Here is a 22,259-nt window from a genome sequence, read left to right as displayed (position 1 = left end):
ACAGGTTCCATGTTACTCTCCACAGAGTAGTAGGAAAGATGCCTCTCACTTCATGGATAACACTCAAGTAGGAGTGGGAATGACAAGATTGTTGAACTCTGAATTTTCTCTGCATGTAAACAGAAATGTACAATTCTCTAAGTCTCGGAGGAATTACCTGAAAAGGCACATGTACTTAGTAGCTCTGGGCTCTTTCATCTTTTCAGATTGTTCCTAGGCTCCAGGATAAAGGCTGAATTTTTTAACAGAACATTAGATGATTTCTCATAGATTTTCTTATTTGTTCATCAATGCTACAGATATTACAGGTAGATAGTCAGCATTTCCTAAAATTTTGCTCAAACTAAAGAAGAATAAATCCTAGATGGTTGTTCTAAGGTAGAACCTTGCTTTGTAATTCAGTGCACTTCCACAGGCGTGCACTAACGTGTACATATAAAGGAGACATAAAACATGGAAAAGCAGCAGAGTGAAGACAGTGAAGTGTTTTCTGCAGGTACACCTTTTTTGCACCCCAACAATCACTGTCATATTATGTAGTCCTATCGCAATGCCCTCTGGAATCAACAGATGTGAGTGATGGATGCAGCTGTGTTTTAATTTTGATAACAAAGAAATAGTCAGAATGCTGAGCCATCCAAAATGCAGCCCCTTCACCCTCCCCCTTGCAGATGTTAAGGAGGGTTGTGAAGATAGTGGGAGAAAGATACGGAGATATACCCCAAGGAAACTCTGCATATTGAAATAAGACAAGGATTAGTTTTCCTCAAGAAAACTCTAAATTAAGAGAGAAGCATTCTGAGGTTTATTTTGCTGATCTTGCTTACTAACTGAAATTATTCCTTTTAAACACTAATTGCCTTTCCTAATTATCCAGTATGAGAAGGGAGGATAGGATTTTTTCAGATAAGTTAATTAGGATTGTTAATGTCGAGTACTCAAGAGAGTTACAATGAATCATATAAACCGCTTGAATGATCTAGAACATGTATATATGCTCTTTTATAAGGATAAAACATCCTTACTTTGCTACAATTTAAAACCCCTTGGTTTTACTCTTGCAAAGCTTCTGCAATGGGATATGAAGTACTTGAAAAATATGCATTTGCTATCAGACCTCAAGTGGATTGTCTCAATTTTCTGGTTTTCCTCATATAGCCAAGTCCCTAGTGTCAAAAGTACACTTTTCCCCATATTCATATCAAGAAATTTCTCTTCATTTTAAATAAACACAAAAGCTTAGAGATTTGTTTGCAAGTTAACACACGAAGGTAGAAAAATTAGGAAAACCTGTTTCTCATTGCTTTTTCTCATGTATTGTAGTCCAAGCTCCTCACTTCAAGAACCTACTAATAAAACAGTTGATCTGCAATACGGTAACACTGAAAACCTTGACAGCATGGGATCAAACTGTCTGGGTAGTATCTAGAGATCATTCCTTGTTACATACAAGTTAAGAGCAAAGCTAACAGATATGAGACAATGTTCAAACCAGAGGATTCAAAATATTGCAAGTTTGACTCATTTTGCATAGGAAAGCCAATACGTTAGGGCAGGAATTATAGCGGGACACTCCAGTAGACTAGCATGTCAGATTTGCTGCACAAACCAATTTCTCGTTGGGAAAGTACCAAAGATCAGATCTGTTTTATAGCAGCTTCTATAATGGCTGACAGTGATACTCGGTTCTATGAGAGTACATGCATTCGTTTAAATCACTAAATGCCAGAACCCTGAGATGATCACAGTTACTTCAGTCACAGTGTTCCTCCTCATGCTCTGGTGACTATTGCCAATCCATATTGCAATTCAGATACCAAAGACCAAGAGTTACTCTGTAATGGTACTGTGTATATGTTTTGGGGGGTACTGGAAAATTTAACGACTGTTCCAGACCTTAATCGTGATTACCAGACAAATGCACAATAGGGTAGGTACTATTACATTCATTTTTCAGCAAATTCATTACTTATCGAAATATTGAATATTTTACCATGTTACCTACCCTCTAGGAAGTCCACCTTCCGAAGCCCTTCGGTTGAGACTTAATTTATGCATCTCAGCCATTTCCCTTAGAGTCTCTGCTGAGTAAAGGCCAATAGGGTTGTTATACTGCCTTGCAGGGCTCAGCTGGTGTAAAGGACTATTGCCATCAGTCAATACAGGGCTTAGTTTTGAACCTAGATTACTCTTTGCAGGTGAAATGTCAGGAGTCACAGACTGAGAGGACATGGAAGATCTAACTGTGGTAGTCTTTAAGTAGGAAGAGCTATTTGAAAAGCTGATCTCTTGCTTGTTGAGGTAGCCTGAAAACGTTCCATTGGTTGCTAAAATACTACCCATAGGCCCAGTCGCCGTGTTAGTTAGAGGACTGAAGGTTGTTCTGTTGCCATTGATTTCCCAAGCAGGTTCCTGTAGTAGCAAACATGCAGGCCAAGAAAAGAAAAAAAGAAAAGAGCAATCATAGAACACATGCAAAAAATAACATATCTGCAATTACTGCTTTCTAAACATATTGATAAACTTGCAATAAATAGATTGGGGCCAAATCATCCCACCTTTCAGGGAAGATTTTCAACAAAGAAATGCATTGTTTCAAAATAAGGGAAGCTCAGGCATTTTTTTACTGGGTTTTAGTTTAAATCAACAAATAAAGCTTAACATTAAAAGAGCACTTGCTGCTAGTCAACCTCATAGCAGTAATTTTATATAAAGACAACATTGTCCATTAATTTCTAGGATAATTAAGAAATCTTAAAAAAATATCTTGAGGTCAGAATCATTTGAGATAATATACAAACATAAAAGTCAATGCCATTATTATAGAAACATAATGATTCTCAACCACACCATTCTATTTTCCATGAATACACTTCAAGTTATTGAAGCCCACACATTGCATTGGTTTCATAGGCTCTGGTTCATGCTAATTAGGCCATGCAGCATGGTTAGCAGATAGACCAACAGGACTCGAGAACAGGTACTGCTCAACAGAGAGGATGCTTCTATTCTGTTCATTTCTGCAGAATTTCCACTTGAAGGAATGTGTGCATGAATATGTAGATGATGAGTGTATGATCCTACAGTCAATATTCCCAGACAATATTCCTAACTAGGACAGCAGGATGTATTGTCTTAGTCCAAGTCACAGGAATCTCTCCTACAATAGCTATACCCGTAGAAGTCTGGGCTGGTGCTCAAATTAGAAACATTCTACCAAAACCTCACCCTGGAAAAATGCAGTACTATGCTTCAGTTTCATAAATGACTTGCTATTAATGCAGCTTAGTGAAACCAAAATAAAAGGTAATATCAAAAAAGAAAAATACTGCTTTTTCAGCAACGCAATGCAGGAACTAAGTTGTGGCATGAGTTCTGAGGAAGTTTCATGTAAAACTTCTGTGCTCGTGTTGCCTCAAACACCCTATCACTGCTTCAAGCTCAGTCTGGTGTAACACCATCTAAATCCCTAGGACTGGAGGGTACTCAGCACTTCGCGGGCAGCCCAGCGCACCCTTAGGGTTAAACTGCCTCATTTCCTTCCAGCTACTGGCAGTGTGTAGTGACTGCAGCTCCATACTTTTTGGAAGTCTGCCTAACCTGCAGCATGGACAATTTTATCAAAGAGGAATACAAACTTCACTTTCAGGGTGGCATTTTATAACTTTACTCTGAGTTTTCTTATTCTTTAACTTCTAAAGGCTCAGTGACCGGAACATGAGTAGCAAGATTCTAATATGGATCATTTTTAACATCTCTTTAATGTTTGCCTTTTGAACCTAGCATCCTAAGTGCTGGAACTCATCAGCACATGTTTTAAAATAATGAATTATATAGTTTCAAAACCTGTTTTATTCTTCACTTTTGTTTGTCTGTAATTATGTGCTTTGGATAAAAAAAATCTATAGCTGAGGTACCCAACAAACTATTTGAATGCTTGACAACTGACAGATTTCTCTAGAGCCATAATATCAATTTGTAGTTTATCTCAGAAGCTTCTGGCTCCAGCCTGACTTGGGCTACATTGCTTTTGCTACAGAAGGATCACTTCAACCTCTCCCTCTGGACCGAGATATGCTGCAGCCACAACTGGTACTCAGATGCCGTGATGCTTGCCGTTAAGAGGCCCACCAGTAATGCTGGCAGCATGCTGCAGTCCAGCTCTGGGGAGGAGGGACAGGCAGGGACCTTATCCTGAAGAAGGGATGGAGCCCACAATCGGCCCTCAGTGAAAGCCAGTACGAGAGCAAGTGGTGGCCTGCAGGGACATTTTGCCTCATTTGGGCTGGCACTGCTTCACTTGTCATCTTTAACATCCTACACGCATCTCCCCCATAGCCTCCCATGAAACATAGGCCTGAGAATAATTTGGCCTCTGATTCTCTACTTTTGCTAGTATTAGTTATCATTAATGTCATTTACTGATTTTGATACTAAGGTTCACTAGAAAGATAAATATTTTATATTCTCCTCTTGGATTTTTCTATATTGCATATTTAAGTTTAGGGAGATTACATTTGAAAAGTCAAGATGATATGGCCTGATTAATTAAAATTAATTGCAAAAAAACCCCTAAAGGTCTAAAGATATAATTAATCATAACACTGAATACATTTAAGATGTTTTGAATCAGAAATGTAAGGCAGATAAAATGAACTGAGAACATTTTTCTTAATAATAAAGAGGAAGAGATTTTAGCTGGCATTAATAGCTGCCTGAGGCTGTAGAAACAGATAATCCTAAAAGCATTTTTCAAACTATGCCTTTTTAAATAAATACATTTGAATTACATATTTCAGTCATTATACCCTGACATAGAAAACAGCAAACAACCAACCTTTAAGTGGCCTACTGCAAGCTTCCAAGTTAAACAAACAGAAAACAGGGATTCTCTCTAAAAATGTGTTGTAAAAGAGACACAAATGCACAAAGCCACGTTCATAAATTAAGAGAGGGACAAAACAAATATTAAAACAAACAAACAAACAAAGGCAATAGAGAAGAAAAAGGATATGCCAGAGTTATATTTGTTTGTTACCCTGAAAACCCTGTGGCTTTTATCTACATTAACTGTGGGTTTCCTTTCTAAACCCCATAATAAAAGGACATGCAAGAAGATCTGCTTATAAAGTATCAGTTTCAACTGCTAATGAGAGAAATGCCAGATATTTCTTTAATCTTAATGCATTTTCATAGTTTTGGTGTTACTGGACACTAACAGTAGGCAAAGGGAAAATTATAGGACCACCATAAAAAATGACGGTTGATGATGTTGCTCACCTTTATGATATGAATGGAGTTTTGGTTTCACTCCTCAAAGAATTTCTAGCTGGAATACCAGCATGCTATAACTCAACACTAGAATTCCTAGGAATGCAGCAGTGCCAGGTTAGCATTCTCCATTTTGAGCTAATATCCATGGTAGTTTTAAAGCAGTTGTTTTCCCTGAGTTTGGGGGGAAAGGGATGAAACAGGCAGCATCTAAGAGAGCAGCTGTATAACTTCTAAAGAATTACTGTCCAATAATCACCTTATTTAGCTCTTTCTTTTTGTGGTTGACAAAGAATCTCTCATTCAGTTTATCCCTGGTAGGATATTTTAGATTTTTTTTTTTCTCCAGTTCAGTGGCAAAACCAGATCAATGCAGCATTTCTGAAACCATTTCTGAATGTGAAGGTCAAATTTCTAATACTGAGCAGCAGCACAGCTTTTAGCATCACATCACATGAAATGCAGCCAACAGTAACAAACATTCCTCTGTTTCCCATCTCTCTCATCCCACTCTGTTTCAGTCTCTGTGGCTGGAAAAGCAAGCTAACATTTCAAACTATGCAAGCCTGATGCTACCCTTCAGCCGACCAGAAGAGGAGGCTCTGACACTGAGCAATGGGCTTCTTCCCTCGAGAAAGATGCTGTGACCCCCCGCAGCAATCCCTTACAACGAGGGGAAAACTGCATTTAATTTCCCAGCGTAATGTCAGTGAATGAGCTTAAAACTGATAAACGTAGAGGAGTCTCAAACATTTGGGAATAGAAGGAAGCTATGAATTAGCTCAATTTCCATTCTGAAATATTATTCTTTTCTTTATAAATATTCAATTTCTGTGAAAGGCAAATGCTCCTTCTTATGTATCAGAGAAGTGAGAAACAAATTTAAATGGGAAGACACAACACCAGGTTTTTCAGGTCCTCTTCCTTTGACAGTCCACCTTCTATTTATCTATCACTGTGACCATACAGTCTTTATTCATCTTTTGCACTTCTGGGAGAACAATTTTAATGCTATACTAATGAATTTGGCCTCCCAACATGCTCAAGAAGCAGCTGTTGCTTTAAACTTTTTATAGAAAGAAGGAAATGGAGGCACCAGGGCATTAAATGACTCTGCTCAAAGACATCCAACAAACAGCTTTTGGCTCAGCCAGCTCTTGCATCCTATGCTTTACTTAAAAAGTCAATAATTTCTTCATCTATTTTCTCTTAGCCACATAGGTTCCCAAATTTGGCAGGAAAGAAATCATGAGCATTATGAGATCCTCACTGGGACTCTGAAATAAGTGTATTCAGTACTGTTTCATAAACAGGACAACACATAGTCATATTATGAAAATTAAAGAGGCTGTCTGAATACATTTATGCAAAGGGACAAATGTTAAAGCTACGCTTAGCCTTAAAGCTTCAGCTTGAACATTTTGAACGGCACTGAGCTGAATCTTCACCTGTGTTGTGCCACCCCTGAAAAGCTGCAGGAACTCACTGACTGATGACAGCTTAGTTTCAATCCTTGGACTCATGCTTACTCTTCTTGTTATTTGAATGCTTTCAGCATTAGTTATGCCCTTTCTTCCAGCTAGGCCACACCTGTGCAAAAGACTCGACTAAATCTTTTGACTAAATCAAAACAATTTGACTAAATCAGTCAAACTTTTATTTCCAATAATAGCCCTACAGCTCAGTTGATGCCATATTTATGGTTGCAGAACCTGTATCATCCATAACATTGATCAGCTCAAGAAAGTAAGGAGAGAATGTATGTTACTTGTGGAATGTAGAAAAATTTCTATCATGGTGAAGAACTCTGGGGTTTTTATACCTTCCTTACATCTTTGTAAAAGAATGTATGCTAAAACACAAAAAAACATGACCATAGCAGTCAAAGAAGAAATACATGCTTGAAAATTAGTGGAAGCTGCAATCAGATCAGCAATAATGTACAAGAGAATTTATGGTTTAAACCAGACACTGAATTTGCACATGCAGATTTTTAGCTAACACTGCCATGCCTTAACCTTGACTCAGAAAAAGGTGAGAAAAACTTCTCTCAATGTTTGAGGACAACATTGTCGTGACTGTCTTGTAATGTAGCTTTTTGATGCTTTTTGAAATGTAATCGAGTTCATTTCATGTGAACCATCAGAGTCTCAATGCTGTCAAGCAGTGATGTGGAGGTGACAGCTTCTGCCTATGTGTCACGGAATTCTTCATTTCTACAGTGATACTATTACTAGAAATAATAAAGGGACAAGGAAAAAAACCTTGATTTTTAAAGTATATTTACTGTAACATACCTTATTGCAACATCCCCATACCACTGTTTGTATCAGTAAAGACTTTTTATTCTGGATTTTGAGACTTCTCCAATGGTTCAATGCTTTCATTCCCTTCCAAACCACCCCCAGAGAAGTTGTTTTCTTCAGTTAAAAATTACTCTTGCCTACTAGTGTATACTAGTGACACAAGCACCACTCCTCCTGACCTGCAAAGGGCCCCCACTCCAGCACTCTACTGCTGCCTCTTCTCCCTGGGCCAAAGACCCTACACCTAAGATGACCTTTCTGAATACTGCTAGATAGCCTGTTTCCCACCATACCTTCTCCTAGATGCCACCCTTTTCCTCCAGAAAGGTCCCGGTAAATCTCTTTTCCAGCTGCAAATACTGCCTGTAGCCCATTCAGAATAGGCTGCCTCCAACAGCTCCTATAAACCTTTCCCAAGCACCAGTGCACAGAATGCCCAAGTGTGAGACAACATGCTCCTGAAAAAGCGCTGAGTCCTTTGATCCTCATCTCTCTCTGAAGGGTTAAAATAGGAATTGTAAAGTGACTTTATAGCTTTCATGCCAAAGGCACTTTTAGGACCTTAAAAAAAAAAAACCAACAAAACCTACAGTGCATGGAGTTATCTTTTCTATCAGGTAGATAGTTTAGGGAGAAAAATGGTTTGTGTGGTAAACAACTTTGAATACCTATGGCAGTAATTTTAAAATTGACACTTGCCAGGGAAGAAATGCACCTAATACAAAGTCAGGAAAATCTGATGTATAAAAGCTTTTACGTGCCTGTGGTGGAAGTAGGCAAATTTGTCATACCTGCACAGGTGCTACTGAGAGTCCCAAAAGATAGTTGTCAATCTTGTGCCGGTGAGTAACTCTGAAGAGACATGCCTTGAAAACTAACAGCATTCTGTGTAGTTCTTGAGGGAAAATAAGTACTCTCTCCCCCTTCCTGTCCCTATTACTTTGCTGGTGCAGTCGAACACCAGTCTAACTAAAACAATGATCCATCGTTTTTACTCTAGAAAATTCACAGTACTGTTTGGTGACTCTTCCAATAACTTTCTCCAGGATAACTTTTATAAAACCATGATATAAGCGAAACAACTCTGAGCAAGGTAAAGTCTTAATTTCATCTTCCCTTGCCAAAAAGTTTACAAGATCCAGAGTGAAATAACATTATTTCTGTCTCAATTGAAAAATGGCCAGACAGGTTCATTTCAAATTTGACAAAATAAAACTGAATCAAATTATTCTCCCCAAGTGCGTTTTCTTCTGGTAGTTTGAACATATTTGCAGCAGTTACAGGGATGATGTTACTTTCTAAGCTCTGAATTTGGAAAGCATAGTGTTTATAAAAATTACTTAAAATTGATCTATGGAAGTCAGAACTGCCAAAACCAGTAGAATATCACCTAACTGCCCATATTCAGTGTTTCTTATTTATACTACATGCTAGGGATGAACCTGGCACTCACAGAAGGGGTAAAGTCTCAGCAATTGAGATTTTATGTCCTCTCCGTTTATCTAATTAAATGCATCAACAATACAAATGTCCTACCCAGTGCTTGAGCCTAAGGATATATACCATCTTTCAGGTATCCTTGCTCCTCGGTGCCTCCAAAGATACAGATGATGAGTTGCCAGGTACAGTCAATGAATGCTGTTTATTCTAATATGAACATTTATTTTATGGAAGATGATGAGCTTTGACAACAGAAACCAAGCCATCCATTTCCTCTGCCACTTGCTGTTAATCATTAAATTGACTTATCCTCTTTATTTTTTATTCTCATGTCTTTTGAATAATGTGACAAGAATGCAATGTGATGCAAGCTTTCAAATGCCCTAATGCCCTCTTTCCAAATCAGTGTCTTTTCAGTTGTAGTCAGGATTTGGATACACTGAGGCACAGTTTAATGATTCTTCCCCAAGAATCTACAAAAGCAAATATATATTTCGAGAAGCTTTGGTAGCCTCTTGCAGCCTAGATGAAAACAAACTGCTGAGAATGGGTTAGACCAGATCACATCAGAGGATAGCTGGATGCTTTGGTTCTGCTAATCAGAAATTAGCAAAATACAGATCACTAATACATTGCATTGAAGCAGTTTTGCTGCCTGTGCTTCATTCAATGTTTACTTATTTGGGGTGGGCAAAAGCTATTTCCTGTAGTAGGTATTTGCCTTCACCGCAGTAGATAGCAATGGTATTAACTTTGGCTGAGGAGAAATGTGTCACGTACCTTCTGGTGGGGAATTACAGCCCTGGGAGAGTCAATTCTGGGTGCTGTGGTTGAAACTGGCACTGGACGTTTAGATCTGAGGATCCAGGAAAAAAAAAAAAAAAAGAAAGAAAAAAGATTAGCAATCTAGACTCCTATTTTTCAGCTCTAATTTCGTGCATGATCATATGTGATCATCATGTTTTTTCTACATCCTCATTTATAAAGGTCTTAAATGTGAGAAAAAGTTTGATATAATTTCTCTCAACGATGAAAAGCTGCCAGTTACGGAAGCAAACTCTGACTTCGGAGATCATCCATTTTGCAGTACCTTGTGACAAACTGCATTTTCGTAGATGACAATCAGCCACAACTAGAGAAATTCAGTTGTGGGCAGCACTCTGGAAAAAGGGACTTCAAAGTGTCTTAAAATGCAGAGACCAAACTTTGGTACTGAGGCATCTCAAGATCAACTCCTCAAAAGATTATTATTTAATAGCTTAAATTGTATAGCAACTGCCATAATTTAAACCTCTCTGCAGGAAGAAACATGGGCTTCATTTCAGACAATTTAGTTTCAAAAGGAGCACATCACTACTGAATTAACCGCACTCCACTCCAAATGCCTGCCTTTCACCTGTATTTGACAAATGTGCATACATGATCATCTAAAAAACAAAAAATAAATGCCACTAAAATGCTTTCAAAACACACAGTTTGCCCTTTCGTTGGAACATAATGAAGAAAGCACAGTGACAAATGCTAACTGAAGCACTCTAGAATGCTCAGGTAAGTGAAGACATATTTGTGGGAGGTGTTGCGCAAACCTGCATAGTGCCGAACATCCCCCTGAAATCTTCCCAGTACATGTGGGATCACCAGAGAAAATGAAAAGAAAAATGTAAAAATAGTCAAAAGAATCAGAATTATACAAGTAATATCCTATTGCCAACCTACAGATCAGGATTATGCCCAGAATTCTCATCTTTAAAAAGTACATTTCAAAACTAGGACAGGTACAAAAATGAAATAAAAAGACTTAAAAGCATACAAATCAAGTAGAAGTGACTGAGACATTCAGAATTGTTTGCTTTAGACAGGAGATGAACAAGGGAAGACATTACAGAGGCTTAGAAAATAATGAATGGTAGAAAAAGGAAAATAAAGCTATGTTCCTGGACATTAAGTGAAATTGAAAAGACAACATATATAAAATTGAGAAAGGCAAACATTTTCTCCTAGAGTACTTGATTAACCTGAGGTTAACCTGTAACTCGTTGTTACAGGACATCATTGAGACTATGAGAATAGCAGGATATCAGAAAGGATTAGGTATTTATACTTACAACAAAAACCCCAATAGCTGCTTTAGATTGGGTAAAAATAAGTAGCCATAGAGATTCTCATTTTTCATGGCACAACTTAAAAGACTGATAGTGGAAGATCTTCTGTGTTAGGTTCATTATTTCCTTACTGAGGGTCGCACTTTCCTCTGAAATACTTACCAGTGGCATCTATCAGAGACAGAAAGCTGAGCTAGACAAAAACTGGGCTCATCCATAGTGGCAATCCCTGCATTAATACCTAGCTTCATGTTGAGCTGTGTATCTAGCTCTAGCTGCCACACAGAAAATATTTCCATAAGCAGGAGTAAACAAACAAAAAAACCCTAGGGAAAAGGAGTAATCCTCACAGGAACTGGAAGATTTCCATAGAGAAGATAGATATGAAAATTATGCTACTTTGAGAGCTGAAAACAAAGACGATGTAATAGGTGCCTACCTCACAACGAGGTACTATGAAAATGAACATAGTTTGAGGAGACAATGGAAACTGGCATTTTGTTAAACAATAGGTAATTAACCTGTGAAATTTACTGACAAAGCATTCCTGAAACAAGAGGCTAGAAAATTGTAAAAGGCACTAATGTTGATATTCACAGTTGGAATATATCACAATATACTCCCTAAGACATAATTATCTGAGAAATATATACCTTCAAGTTCTAAGAACAAGAGCTAATCACTAACTGCCTAGAACAAACTTTCCTCAGGTGAGTTACTAACTGATCTTCCCTCAGGAGTGAGTGCTGTACCCTTCGTCCTAAAAAGAGAAACAATAAATCATATTCATGAGACATGCACATGTATCATGAAAGATAGCAAAAAAGAGAAAGAAAAAAAATAATCAGCTGCAGCCCAGAACACAGTCAGAGTTGCTGAAAATTGACAGTGACAATTTATGAACAGACAAAGATTTAGGGGGAGATTCTGATCCTCCTTCCACTGGTGTCATTTCTGGGTACACCCAGTTATTTCTGTGAACTGACGTGGGGGGACCTGGGCATACTCAAGACCACGGCTGGGCAGAGCAGACACTAAGTGTCACCTTTGCTCGGCTCACCGATCATGAATTTTAGTGCCAAGGTTGCTCAGCACTGTAAACATTGTTGGTCCCATACAGACGTATAGCAGACAACCACATGCTGCATGTTTGATGCATAATTGGAAAATATTTGTATGGCAGCAAACAAATTTATTTACCAGAGTACTCCATCACTGCTATTGTTTATTGTATGTCTGGTTTTTCTCCCTCATTACCTGACCACAGAAGATGATGTTAAAAAGCTGTATTCCTTCCATGTTACTGATAAGCTACATCTGTCATTCACAGTGTTATCCAACCAACATTTTTATCTCACACTGACTTTGAGGTTTCAAGATGTTACTTTAAAAAAAAATGAGGTTCCTACATAACTCTGCCCTGGATGTTTATAGCTTTGATATTTAAAAAGAGAACGATGAGGCTTGCTAGATTTAGCAGAGGCTTGCACCAGAGACAAGGGCAGAAGAGGTGAAGTCAATTTGTGGAATGAAAGTGTATGCACTTACAGAAGAAAGTGATTATTTACATAAGAGCCATTACTCCTCAGGAAAAAACATCTGCAAGTTCAGGACTTTTTTTTTTTTTTGCTCTCTTTTGCTAGATGAATCAAATCCTGCAGCAACACAAGTTTGCTTTTCAAGTGATGATGGTGCTGTTGCAAACGTGCGTGTCCAGGTTTACATTTTAATCCACTGATTGCAAAATTATTTTATTCCAAACACTCAGGGAGTGCACTTGCTTAGTAGGGCTATGGGAGGCTCAAAGTCCAAATTTCACAAATGACTGCTAATTTTAGATTTGACGTTGAAATGTTCCATGAAGATTGTTTTTCTGAAGCAATTAATTTGATTTTGACTTTTAGACATCTTGTTCTACATTTTTAAAGTTAAAAATGGAAACAAAAACCTCATTTCAAAATGAAAACTCGGAACAGTTTTCATGATGACCAAATACATCATTCTGGTATTTTTTAAATTCTCCTCCTTTCCACAGATATACCTCCCCTCTCTCTCAACACTGGTTCTCTTTCTTAATGAAGTTCAAATCCAAGATGGATGTAGTTCTGCAAAGCCGTTCAATTTTGATAGTGCTGCTGCTATGGCTGTCAAAATTTCTGCTTGTTCCCACCTACCTAAATATATCTTTAATTGAAGAGCACTTGACTTAAATCCTGGTATCTCTGCACTCACAACAAAGGTTCATTAGGAGTCAACTGCATTAAGAGGAGCTGCCTGCCTAAGAGCGGGCTGCGGAAGAGTTCTGTAATGCACTATCAGTCTAACCCACGTCCTCAGGGGAGCACAATACTGTACTTACAGAGAGGTGACATGTTCTAACAGATAATAGCTCTTTTTCATCTTCGTGTGGCTTTTTTATATTTCGTATCTTCACCAGTCAGTGTCTATCTTTTTTCTAATTCTCAGAACAGCTAAAATCAACACTTCTTTTAAGCTTTTGCTTTAATTTTATTACACGTGAGCACTTATTTATACCTCTTTGAGCATCTTAATAATTGTATCTTAATATCTCAACCACTAGAAAATGAAAAAGGGTCCAGTGCATGGAAAAGTAATAATACAGATTAGGGTTAGAAATGCTTAGAAAACATTTTACATACTTTACTTATCACCTAATTGAAATGGAGTCATTCTGGAGTGGAATGGGAGGATGCAAAACAATAGAGCGTGTAGAATTGGGCTTCTGATGACATATCTGTTTTAATGCAATAATGGTCCGGACAATTTGGCATGGGTGTGGGAGGAAGAGACATAAAAGGGACAGACTAAATATTACTCATGGTTATCAATTTGAGGTGTCCATTTAATAAGTGCTAAGATCAGTAATGTGTCTGTTAATTCACTGTTTAGCTGAAGATTTAAGTAGCCAAACAGAAGACTCTTCTTGTTTCTAAGTCTTGAGCAGAAAATCTTGAGTGTCATGATACCGTGGTTTAATTCTCTAAGCCCTGCTTGGGACATCAGCAAACAGTTTTAGTGACTCCAATGAGAATCAAAAAGACAAAACCCTGAGCATTTCACAGTACTTCAGATATAACTGTGATCACTTTGGGGCTAGTTCAAGACCTACTTTCCCTCTCTCAGGATATTATCTGTGCCTGCAATAAAATTGAAAAGAATTTCCATCAGCAGTTTTCCTCTCTATGTATCAATGGTGAATGCAAATATTAGCATTTGGCTGGATGACTAATTTATTAATTATTTACCTGCATTGTGCTGCACTCAGATTGCAAGATATGCAATTATGCTTTCCAGACCTAATGTTCATACCCACAGCAATATAGGGACAAAAACTTCTTATGCATAAATGGCATCAACCTAAAGGGAAGCTGCTACGAAAGAAAATCTATGAAATAGAACTTGTTTGGTAATATGTAATACCCTTTTTCCCTTAGAAAGGATCTGAGTCAGGGGCAGCTGCAAACATTATGGGATAGAAAGGGAAAGGAAAAGGGATGAAGCCTTGGAGAGTTCTGTGAAAGGAAGGAGAGAAAGGGAACTGGAGAGAATATGCTTAAAGCTGAGATTTTTGAAAAGGAGTATGTATTTAAAAATGTTGGAGAAGCAAGTTCTACTCTCCTGGTGTCTCTCTGACCCTTTCTACTTCTGTGGCATCTGCACAGTGCCTGTTGCATCTTCTTTACTCTTCCCTTCCCTCCTGCTATGCAAAATCCCTTCTTTCTTGAACTGCCTGACATGCTGCCCTCCAGCATGGAGCAACTGGCTACAGATGCCTCCCTCATCTCCTCTTAGTTGACTCAGTACCAACCCTAAAATTCCTCCACCCCAGCAGCTCCTAAGGGCAAATGGGGAGGCTCTGCCAGTAACCCTGCAGCTCTGCTCTGCATGTGACAGTTCTCCAAAGAGTACTAAGCGTGGATGCTGAGCCCATGCCTGGCACTCACCTGACGCACACAGCAAGCTCTACACTTAACCTCCATGGAGCACGGACACCTTTTTTTCCAGACAGTTGTTGGTTTGGTTTTTTTTTTTTTGTTTTTTTTTTTCTTTCCCTTCCTTGCTGTCCTCTTCCTGCTGTCTTTGCAGTATTTTTAAACCATTTCCAAACCTTTCCTCTCCTTATCACTACCGAAAACTCATGTAACCCATAAAGAAATGTGGGTTCATCCCCAGGAAATTTCATCCAGTTTTAGAACTTGTTTATGCTGTCATGGGTTAAATTTGTATATACAGGTGTATTACCATCAACACTGTTGAAAAAATACATTAATTTTGTTTCTAAGTAATAATAACTGGATCATAAGAATTTGAAAATGAGCTTGCTTTAATGCTGAATTACCAAATAGATCATTCAGTTATACAGTGATCTACTGTAGCTTGCAAAACATTGTTGACATCACTATACTATCATCATTCAAATTTCTCACACAGCTAAGTTACTTTGTTTTAAGCTCAAATATGACATTTTACTAGTTTTGCTTGAGACCATTCATCCACAGATTATAATCATGATGCTACTTACCTGAATTTTTAACGTTAACCCAATCCAAATTCACATTTGACTTCCAATTTCACTACGGGAGTTTTGCACAGCTTTTCTAGTTATCCATACTAACTCAATTAGAATAGCATAGGATTCACAAGTAAAATACATTTTTAACTAAGCTGTTAGAGGGAGGGTATGCATTCTTTTTACTTTCTACTTTTCATTTACATATTTTCTGTGGCTATTACTGATCAGATAAAAGCATCAGGTGTTCCTCTCAAAGCTTGCTTTAAAATAGCAGCAGAAACATTAAGATGAATAGAAGTGGTACTTTCAGCACAATGCAGGCAAAACCACAGTACTTCAAATACTCAGAAATATATAAACAGGTATTGACTATAAATGGGAAACCACTATTCTCACCTCAATAATAAATTGGCTAAATGCAGAATTTGGATTGCCAGCTATAGAGAATGGTGTTATAGAATCAAAAGCGAGAGGCTGAAATACCACCAAAATTATCAGAGAGGGATCAAAACTTAATGGTATATAACCTTCAAATATAGTGTCTCACTTGAAATCTCTAAGTTCAGCATAGTTACTTATTATTAATGATTTCATGATTATATTGATTATTTATAATTACTGAGAGATGCTAAAAATAAACCTATTTAAGTTAAACATATAAATAATAAAATAATTTGTTAGTTTAAGAAGAGCAGAAAAACACATTTGGGTTATGAAAGGATCTAATAGCGTAGGGCAAAGAATTAGCTATTATTAATAAAGAACAGAAGAGGCACTGAATAAAGATTCCGTGCTTGTATGTAGCCTACCATACCCCTGATCTTGAGATGTAACTCAACTCTCCCCAGTAAACATAACAAATAATAATTTCAAAGAATCAAGTATCAAATATTTATATAAGTTCTTTACCTGAAAAATATCTGAAGTGAACCATAGTGATTTCCCCTGTTTAATTTTCACCTGCCATGCAGACAGTATACCTGAGATTTAGACTATCCCCATTCAAGTATCACCAGGCTCCGCCACAGTCCTGCAACTCTTGGCTTTCTAACAGCTTCCTTAAGGGTGAAAGTCATTCAGGTACAGATTTCAGAGCAGCACTGGGGACTGCTGTAGAACATCACCCTAAAGAGTCAGCTCCAGAATCAGGGAATCACAGCCAAACTTCAAAGATATGATGATTCACAAAAGAATAATATAAAGCTTTGTAACGGCCTTCTGTTCACACCGAGGAGTTCAAGTGTTGTCCAAATCCAAACAGATTTCTAATACTATGCAGATGAAATCTATTTTTCGTCTTCCCACTCAACATTTTCTAAAAGCAAAAGCCTAACTCAGGATACTTTGAGCATCCTGACCACAAATTACTTTCTTTAGTTTCCTGAAGCTGTTAATTAAGCATATTTACTTAGCTGAATTTGCTGTAATTCCTCTTACTTGGGATGTGGACCTTGCAGCGTGCCACATGGCTTTTAGAGCATTTCTAATTGACATCTATGGGAGAGAAAAATTAGTGAACATGGATAATTAGATCTTAACTACAGCCCGCCTCATTCAGGCCTTCTCTTTTTCTATTTCCCAGCTAAAATATTTCAATGAGCTTTCCATTAATTCCTGTATCTGAGAGACTTTGACTGGAAACATAACTCTATGTCTTAAGACTGCTAAGTCAAGAAAGTTAGCCAGGACTTGTCAAAAGAAATTGTTTCCTTTTGAGGTACTCAAGTACTGTTTGAAGTTGTCATTACAGTAATGCAGAAACACCACAGGGCCAGCCTGTGCCCAGTGCTCAGTATTGCCATGCTGCAACAGACACCAGCCACAGACACGAAGAGGTGGCCAACACCTGAGGATGCCTGAAAGCCAGGCGAAACGGTCCTTGGTGTATCTCTGCTCTTCTAAGAAACAATGGGGATACCAATGATTAAGATGATGTGAAAAAAGAACGAGGCCTGACAGCTTTTATAGTAGCTGGTGGGCAAGAAACACCACAGTAAAAAGGATCCAAAGGAAACCATGAGCCTCACATGCACAAATAACGCATTACAAGATTGATCTAGAAAAGTCTTAGTATTTTACCTGACTGAACGACTCCTCATTCCACTTCTTAAAAATACTGTATCATCCATTCCGATTAGCTTCAAGTGTGTAATTTACATTTTGACATGACCACGCTTCAGCTAATCAATGTTAATCAATAAGAAAAGGTCCCAGCCCTAACACGTTGGGACCTTCCTGTCTACCATAACATTTTGGGTAATGTATCGACTTCCTCATTGCAGAATGCAACCAGTGACCGTTTGTTTGAAAGATTACTACTGTCATGTGTGTTTAGTAAGTTGTGTCAGCCCATTGACTCTGGTGAGATGTGCCCGTGATACCTATCTTGACCTTTCCATGGTGAGTGCAATTTAATATGTGAAAGGATTCACGTGGAGATTATCTTTAGCTCCTCCAGAGAATATTTCTCAGACAAATAAACCAATGATTTTCAACCTCACCTCCAAGCTGGTATTTGGGGGGAAAAAAGTGATGTGCACTCTGAGAACAGTTCTAATCCCTAAGTAGAATCTTGTTGTAACGAAAACTTCATTGCCCTTTAAAGCCTTGGCATATATCCACAGTTTCCAGGCTCTTTTCTAAAACCAAGAAGGACACTATATGCAGTGAGTGTAAACAGCAGTCCACTCAATTAAACTGCTCATGTAAGGAATATATTTATATTTATTGCAGCGACTGACATTGATACCATGGAAAAAGCTGCTCATTAATTTTAACAGCATTAAATGTTACTACTCAAAGACAGTAACTCACAGCCCTGTCCAAATGCTAGCCTGACGTCCATTAACAAATCCTACTGTCCTCTCATACCTGCGTACAGAGACAACTGGCCATGCAGCGGGATTCACCTCTATTTCACAACGAGTGAGGGAGGACCAGCTCTCTCAGCTCACAGTAATACATGATAGCTTCCTTAATTCACTAGTACGGTATGTCTTTTTTAATGCTTTGAGCACACAGCATCACCAGAAGTTAGGGGAGGAAACCTTGGCCATTGGAGGCAGATGGCTCTCAGAAGTTCTAGGGTCACATGTCTAAGCAAAATAAACTAACTAGTAGCACATGTCACATCCACCATTAGTGTTCCTCTCCTTTTTCTACTAACCTGCCTAAAATTTTGAATTTCTACACATTGTGATTCAGTAAAGCACATAAGCAGCTGTTTGACTACTCTGCTTTTCTTATCTTTCCGAAGGTAGATTTTGCAATACCTCTCCAGAGTACAGGTACATGCAGTTACCTACAGACTAAGGTGCTCACTGAGTGAATTGTAGAGGGCTCCAACACAGACTGTCCACATGGTCACAGATCTCAGTATTTGGTCCAGTCTAGATCATAATTATTCCAGTGAACATCGCATGGAATATCTAACATTGCACCAGCCTTGAATTTCTTTCTTTCTGATATTTAGCCAGTATTTTCTTAACTTAACCTTTATATCCTGCTGAGAATCATACTGGCATTTTTAAACATAATTTCTGTAGAACTCAAGGGAATGGATTAAAGGGCAGAGCTTCATTTTTTAATTTTTTCTTTTTACACTCTTATTTGATTTTTCAAAGTGTCATCTAATTTCAGGCTATATTTCTATGGCAATATGAACATATTTGTACTTGAAAATATGATAAGAGTCCATCATTTCTAGTGAAATGTTATCAAATGCAAATGGCACATCTTTGTCAACACTTAAGGCTGAGTTGTTAAATAACTGTGTTCTGATAGCCGGCAGGCATTCATATCCTTAATGCAGTCTGACATGGTCATAACCATCTCACTTCTGCATCCAGTAGTTCAGAGATCCTTACTGGGGTCTTGATGTGGTCCTTGTTCCCTAGACTTTTAAGTGCTGTTATGCTAGCTATTGAGCCCCAGGTGGGACTCCTGAGTGTAAAAATGTTGCTGCAGCCTCATCCAAGAAGCAGTCATTTGGCACTGAGCATTCAGTTTCCACAGTTTTAAGACCGCAGTCAGAAAGGCAGGAACGACCAGGAAAAACTTAGTCACTCCAAGAATGGATTTCAGGAGATATATTCACAATGCTGAACACAAACACTAGGAAATTATCACTAGCATTAGTGTTCCTTTAAAAAAAAAAAGGAATTCACATTCATATGGGCTCAGATTCTACCTCTAGTATGTAAGCAGTCCCTGAATGAAAACATCGTTAGTCTAATGAATGTAATGGAATCATTCAAAGAAGGGAAAAAAATTCCAAATCCGTATTTCCATTTTCTGTTTGATTTTACTAATCATCCCCTACAATGCTTTTAGGAAATGCTTCTACAGAATAGTCTGAGTACCACTATTTCAGAGTGTGCTTTCATCAATATCGTTTATATGGTTTTAATTTACTGTTAAACTGGAATAGATATCCTCTTCTAATTCTTCTGAGCATAAACGCAGCCTAAATCTGGTTCCGATTTAAAATGTGCCCATCAGCAGACCCAAAACATGCACAGAATTGGTTACTATTCACAGCTTCAGACAAAAGAAAGCAGTTTACAATAACCACTGAATTCCCCTTGCTTGCAGTTTGCTGTCACCACATGCTTTATTTATAGTAGGCCTGAAATAAATACTGCAGGATCAGCCATCTTTTGGTACTGCACAAAAAAGGAAAGCTATTAAATATTTACCATAAGTCTCTCATAGCTTTGTCTCTGACACTTTCCCTTTCACTAGAGAAAAGGATTATTGAGCTCATGATTTTCCAGAAAAGGACAGTCAGTTGTGACTGTCTGGAAGTGAATGGTAGCATCATTGGCATGCCCTGGGAGGGGGAGGTTGTGTCAACGCACACCAGGCACAGAAAGTCTGCACCTTCCCTGCCCCTCTCCAGCAGCACAGGGTGACGCCAAGGCAGGAGTCTTAGAGTGTCACAGGAATGTTTGTGCCAGCAGAATGAGGCGCACTCATGTTTCAGCACTTTCCAAAACTAAGCCAGTACATTTGGTGAATCCTTTCCAAGGAGGCTGATCAGATTCCTTGAGTTAAGATCAAATGAATGTTGTGGATGCTCCAGTGAAACGTGTTGACAAATAATACTGCACTCTCGTGCATTGCGTTTACTGTGAATTTAAAAAAGAAACCCATTTGTATGAAATAAAAATAGATTTTGCATGCATTTCATTTTTCACCTGTGAACTGAATACTGTAGGACAATAAGTATATGGCCTCGTATCTGTGGGACAACCAGCCAGTTAAAGATGAACTTTGACTGGCCCAGAACTAAAATGCCTGGGGGCAGCTGTGTAGCTCAAGTAACTGATTAGAAACTGATACTGAAAAATGACTGAGAACTAAACTCCAGGAGGTCACAAAAAGATTAAAAGCAAAGCAATGCTTTTTTCCACCACAACCCAGGTCATTATAGAGTATGATCATAGCCTTCCATAGCATTGTCTAGCAGAACTAGCACCAATCCCCCCTCAGTATATCTAGAGTAATGTAGGTTTCTAAGGAATAAGCTGCATCTATGTAAGTATCTAATGTTTCAGAATATCAGCCTTGTTTGCCTGAATACTATCATGCCTCGTGGAGTTCTACTGGGTAATAGTGCACAGTGCCAAAGAAATGTCTTTCCTCCTCCCCTCACTGCTGCTCTCTTTTCTTCAGCAAAAGAGAATTCACTTCCTGTATGTATTTTGCCTTCTGAACTGAAGGAAGCAGAGCTTGTCTGGAGGGTCCCATACCTTTCTACAGCACTGGATCACAGGTCTCTTTCTCAAGGAATCATCCAAATACTTCAACTCCCTGCCGCTTGCCTGTCTGCATCCTTTAACTTCCCCAAAGCAGCACAGGGAGGCACGCTGTGGGCTCTGGAGAACTAGGCAGCCAGACATTGAAAATGAGCAGTCAGAAAATGCAGCGTTTCACTCAAGCCAGTAACAAGACAAGTTCTGGCTGCCTGACCAAACCTCCGGCATAGCTGGCAAGACCTCCGTCCTAATTTTGTGGTTTCATGTGAAAACATGGCATGGGTGAGGTGATAAGAACAAATTTAACAGGGAGTTTAGGGAAGGAAGCTGTCGGGGAAAAAACTTGACATCCACTAATTCTTGAACCCATAATGAGATATCTACGTGGCTGAAACATGGAGAATTCCACTCAGGCCAGCACTGTGCACTAAGCACTCATTGAAGAGCTATGTTAGTGTACCTTGAACAGTGCAGATTGATGGTACGTGAAGAAAAACTAAGTTTGTACAGCCAGAGAAGTGCAGACTCTCATTGTTTAGGCAGGCTAGTACAAATGGGCATTCTTAATGCTTCCCTTCCGCTACATTTGATGTCTTGCAATTTGACGTCCTGCACCAGTGCTGACACCATGTACAGGTTTCCTTGACAGACAAATAAAAAATAACCAGTGTCCCACTCTGAAAGAGAAGCCCCACAGGGAACTTAAGTGTGATAATAAAAGTGAGTAGCAGCAAACACTGTCTGAACTGTCAGGTTATAAACAATGCTCGTGAAACCTTCAAGGCCAGGATCAATAAAAGGAAAGGCCATCGCTCTTGAGAGGCAAGCGCCATTAGAAAAATAAAAA

At 38.5% G+C, this 22,259-nt stretch overlaps 1 protein-coding gene across 12 annotated transcripts in view; it reads right to left on the bottom strand.

The window, feature by feature from the left end:
- LDB3 (LIM domain binding 3) overlaps window positions 1-22,259 on the bottom strand; it is a 132,653-nt gene that overhangs the window by 66,342 nt on the left and 44,052 nt on the right. For 9 of the 12 annotated variants that reach the window (XM_087767602.1, XM_087767601.1, XM_087767600.1 and 6 more), the window contains 2 exons: window positions 9,798-9,873; window positions 2,006-2,412 (listed from right to left, as the gene is read on the bottom strand). In XM_087767602.1, the coding sequence (XP_087623728.1) occupies window positions 2,006-2,412; window positions 9,798-9,873 (483 nt within the window). The remainder of the gene's footprint in view (window positions 1-2,005; window positions 2,413-9,797; window positions 9,874-22,259) is intronic. The other 3 variants (XM_087767611.1, XM_087767607.1, XM_009465952.2) reach the window with 1 other exon arrangement.

This window comes from Nipponia nippon, unplaced genomic scaffold (assembly GCF_047370975.1).
Source record: "Nipponia nippon isolate SJK-2023a ecotype South Korea unplaced genomic scaffold, ASM4737097v1 scaffold_3, whole genome shotgun sequence".
In the NCBI taxonomy this organism is placed as follows: Eukaryota; Metazoa; Chordata; class Aves; order Pelecaniformes; family Threskiornithidae; genus Nipponia; species Nipponia nippon.
Note: the sequence above shows the minus strand (reverse complement) of the source record. Positions and strands in the feature narration are given on the sequence as shown.